The sequence below is a fragment of the Pelobates fuscus genome, chromosome 9 (genome assembly GCF_036172605.1).
Source record: "Pelobates fuscus isolate aPelFus1 chromosome 9, aPelFus1.pri, whole genome shotgun sequence".
Lineage (NCBI taxonomy): Eukaryota > Metazoa > Chordata > Amphibia > Anura > Pelobatidae > Pelobates > Pelobates fuscus.
This window is the reverse complement of record NC_086325.1, coordinates 166,464,101-166,467,155: the sequence shown is the minus strand read 5'-3', so window position 1 is coordinate 166,467,155 and position 3,055 is coordinate 166,464,101. Positions and strand designations below refer to the sequence as shown.

The window sequence follows — 3,055 nt, the reverse complement described above, 5'->3', positions numbered from 1 at the left end:
GACAATATATTTTTCTCCTTCCTCTACTCTGCAAAGGGCAGATCTTATAACAAGGATTGACAGTGAGTCAAGATGGAGGCGCCCAGTTTCATTCTATATTTTACATCTCGGAGTCCAAACACATTTAGGTACAGAGTATTAAAAAGGCAGGGAAGTGACGATTCACCTTTAAATTATGCATGAGATTTGTTAAAACACAATGGAGTTTATTCACTACACTGTAATATGTGAAGAATTGGCATACAGATAATTTTATATTAAAATAAACCTAGCTGGAACAATCTGAGATATGGAGAATATTTTCAGCAATTTTCCTTTAAAATTAGCAAATTCCCCCATCAGATCTCCACAATCCCCCAATAAATCCTGCCATTGTGAATGCCATAACTCTATCAATGCTCCCAACGTGGGACATCCGGCTCGTGTATAAAATGATTTAAATAAACATTTAAATAGTACAGGCCAGGGGAGAACCTTGCAGCAGATTCACAGTTCTTATGGCATTCATAGTAACTTTGAAATATAATCTGCATTTGTAAAGAGAATCAGAATTATACATCCATTATCTGTTCTACATACAGCAATCCTGCCTTCATTCCAATTTAAATTACAATTCTACCATATTTTCACATAACATGAAGCTCAGAGTATAACGGTGATGTCTAAATGACTTCTGCTGTTCTAAATCTAGAATTCTGGGATCGTTATAAATCTACAGCAAGTTTCCTGATGTAATAACCTGTGATAAACTGGGGCTCTGATCCCTCTGTAATAAACCTAAATTCTGAAATTCACTTCATATTCCTAGGAATTTATCCTTGAGTGAATTATTACCCTGAGTGTATTATCTATGAATTGACAGGAGCAGTGTTCTGCCTTTTGGAGTTTATAATGAGATGGTACCAATGTCCATGCAATGCCAGCCAATCCGGTCTGCTGTGTATGGCAAGTTTCTTAAAATGTTCACGTCCAGGATCCAGAATAGGTGATGGCATCCATATAAGAACAATAATTCTTTTCATGTACTCTTCATATAAAGTGGTAAAAATACCACCGTAAATAGGATCAGCCCACACATGAAGATTACAAAACCAAGGCCCCAAATGCTGTGCCAGAAGCTCCGACACAGATGTTGGTTGACAGAGACCACACTGTCCTGTTGTGATGGACCTACAAGGCTTGGCATGAGGAGAACTGTCACCAGGGAGCCTTTACTCTGATCGCCACCATCCTTCCTCACCGAGCACAGCTTGTGTCCATCCAGCCACACATCCTGTAGGTTCCGCATGTCATGGGGAAACTTGGAGACAAAGTCCAGGTTGGGCTGCATTTTAGGAACCCCACCAAAGGGGATTTGAGCTAAGGTCCGACACAGGGGACAAGGGAAGCTTTGTGATTGTTTGAGGAAGAGGCAAAGTCTGGACAGACACTCCATGCAGAAAGTGTGTAAACATGGAAGTAGCATTGGCGTCTTGAAGATGTTGTCATAACTAGCGTAGCATATTGAACATTCCATTGCAATCTCCTCGGGATCCTCTTCGTCCGCATCGTCCACATCTTCTATGGCCATGTCATATCGTCTAGACCAATTCTCCAAAATCCAATAACAATCTCGAGATTACCTCTGGTGGTTCAGAGACGAATCACAGTGTGAAAACTGTATGATCCAGTATGGCCACCAAGATTCTGTCTTAACAGAAGACACGTTTGAAGGATTTTCATCGGTCACCCCATATTTTTAGAGCCTTTACATTTCTGGTACCTAAATCGTGTACAGAGAGCCATCAAAATCATTACCCTTCCATGTTTAAGTTCCTCACTGCTGATATCTTGTATGTACGTAGCTGTCTCAAGCGCCTGGTAACCAATAATAAGCTTCAAGTTTCCTACAAACTCTAGCCAAGAGTTAGGCCAATCTTCCTCCCCTCCTCACATAGCAACCCAACCACAATAGATGAAACAAAAGCTGAACTCCATGTGTCCTGATCAGAAAGAGCCAAACACACCTTTTACAAGACAGCGGCACCATACGACTGCTATCAGCATCTCCAAACACAATGTAACTCTTTCAGAGCCGTTCAGTCCGCTCTGTTCAATGGTAATCGGTGATTCTGATCTAAGTTTTAGGAATTTCATTACAAAGCAAATCGCTCTCCGGCAGAACATTCGCAGCTTCAGATAATTCTAGAAAACTTGTAGTTAGAAGGCGATATAAAATGAAACGTGGGCCTGACAGCAAATGTATTGAACATGAGATATATTGGAGGTCTATTCACTAATGTGGGAGTGTGAAGAATTCACAAGGGGATTGCAAATTTTAGGTCCCAACAGGCGAACATCAAAAAGTAGGAGAATTCATCCAATTCAACTATTGGCATAAAATTGGCAATTCTCCTGTCAGGTCTGCAATTCCAGTTTCAGGGAATAAACCCCAAAGTGTTCATATTATGTGTTTCTCTCTCTGTATTGGGATATTTATTCCACGTTTATATTTAGTGTTTTATGATGAGAATTGTTTGTATCACATGTTAAATCGCTTAAATCGCTTTGCTTGGTGTGCAGAGCATCATGGGAGCACCGCGTGTACGAGTCATGGAAAAAGTGAACATTTTAGTGTATTTGCCAAAGCAATGGGAATAGAGGGCAGTCCGGGTAATAGGGAGAGAGACAGCGATGGGGGCAGCCAGGGTAATAGGGAGAGAGGCAGCGATGGGGCAGTCAGGGTAATAGGGAGAGAGACAGCGATGGGGGCAGCCAGGGTAATAGGGAGAGAGACAGCGATGGGGGCAGCCAGGGTAATAGGGAGAGAGGCAGCGATGGGGCAGTCAGGGTAATAGGGAGAGAGGCAGCGATGGGGGCAGCCAGGGTAATAGGGAGAGAGGCAGTGATGGGGCAGTCAGGGTAATAGGGAGAGAGGCAGCGATGGGGGCAGCCAGGGTAATAGGGAGAGAGGCAACGATGGGGCAGTCAGGGTAATAGGGAGAGAGACAGTAATAGGAATAGGGGGCAGTCAGGGTAATAGGGCGAGAGACAGCGATGGGATAGGGGGGCAGAC

At 43.1% G+C, this 3,055-nt stretch overlaps 1 protein-coding gene across 1 annotated transcript; it reads right to left on the bottom strand.

The window, feature by feature from the left end:
* Positions 1-471: 471 nt before the first annotated feature.
* Positions 472-1,921, bottom strand: LOC134572668 (RING finger protein 223-like). The gene has a single exon (XM_063431771.1). It carries the CDS (start codon positions 1,568-1,570, stop codon positions 1,019-1,021), a length of 552 nt encoding a protein of 183 aa, XP_063287841.1. The 5' UTR covers positions 1,571-1,921; the 3' UTR covers positions 472-1,018.
* Between the last annotated feature and the right edge of the window lie 1,134 nt (positions 1,922-3,055).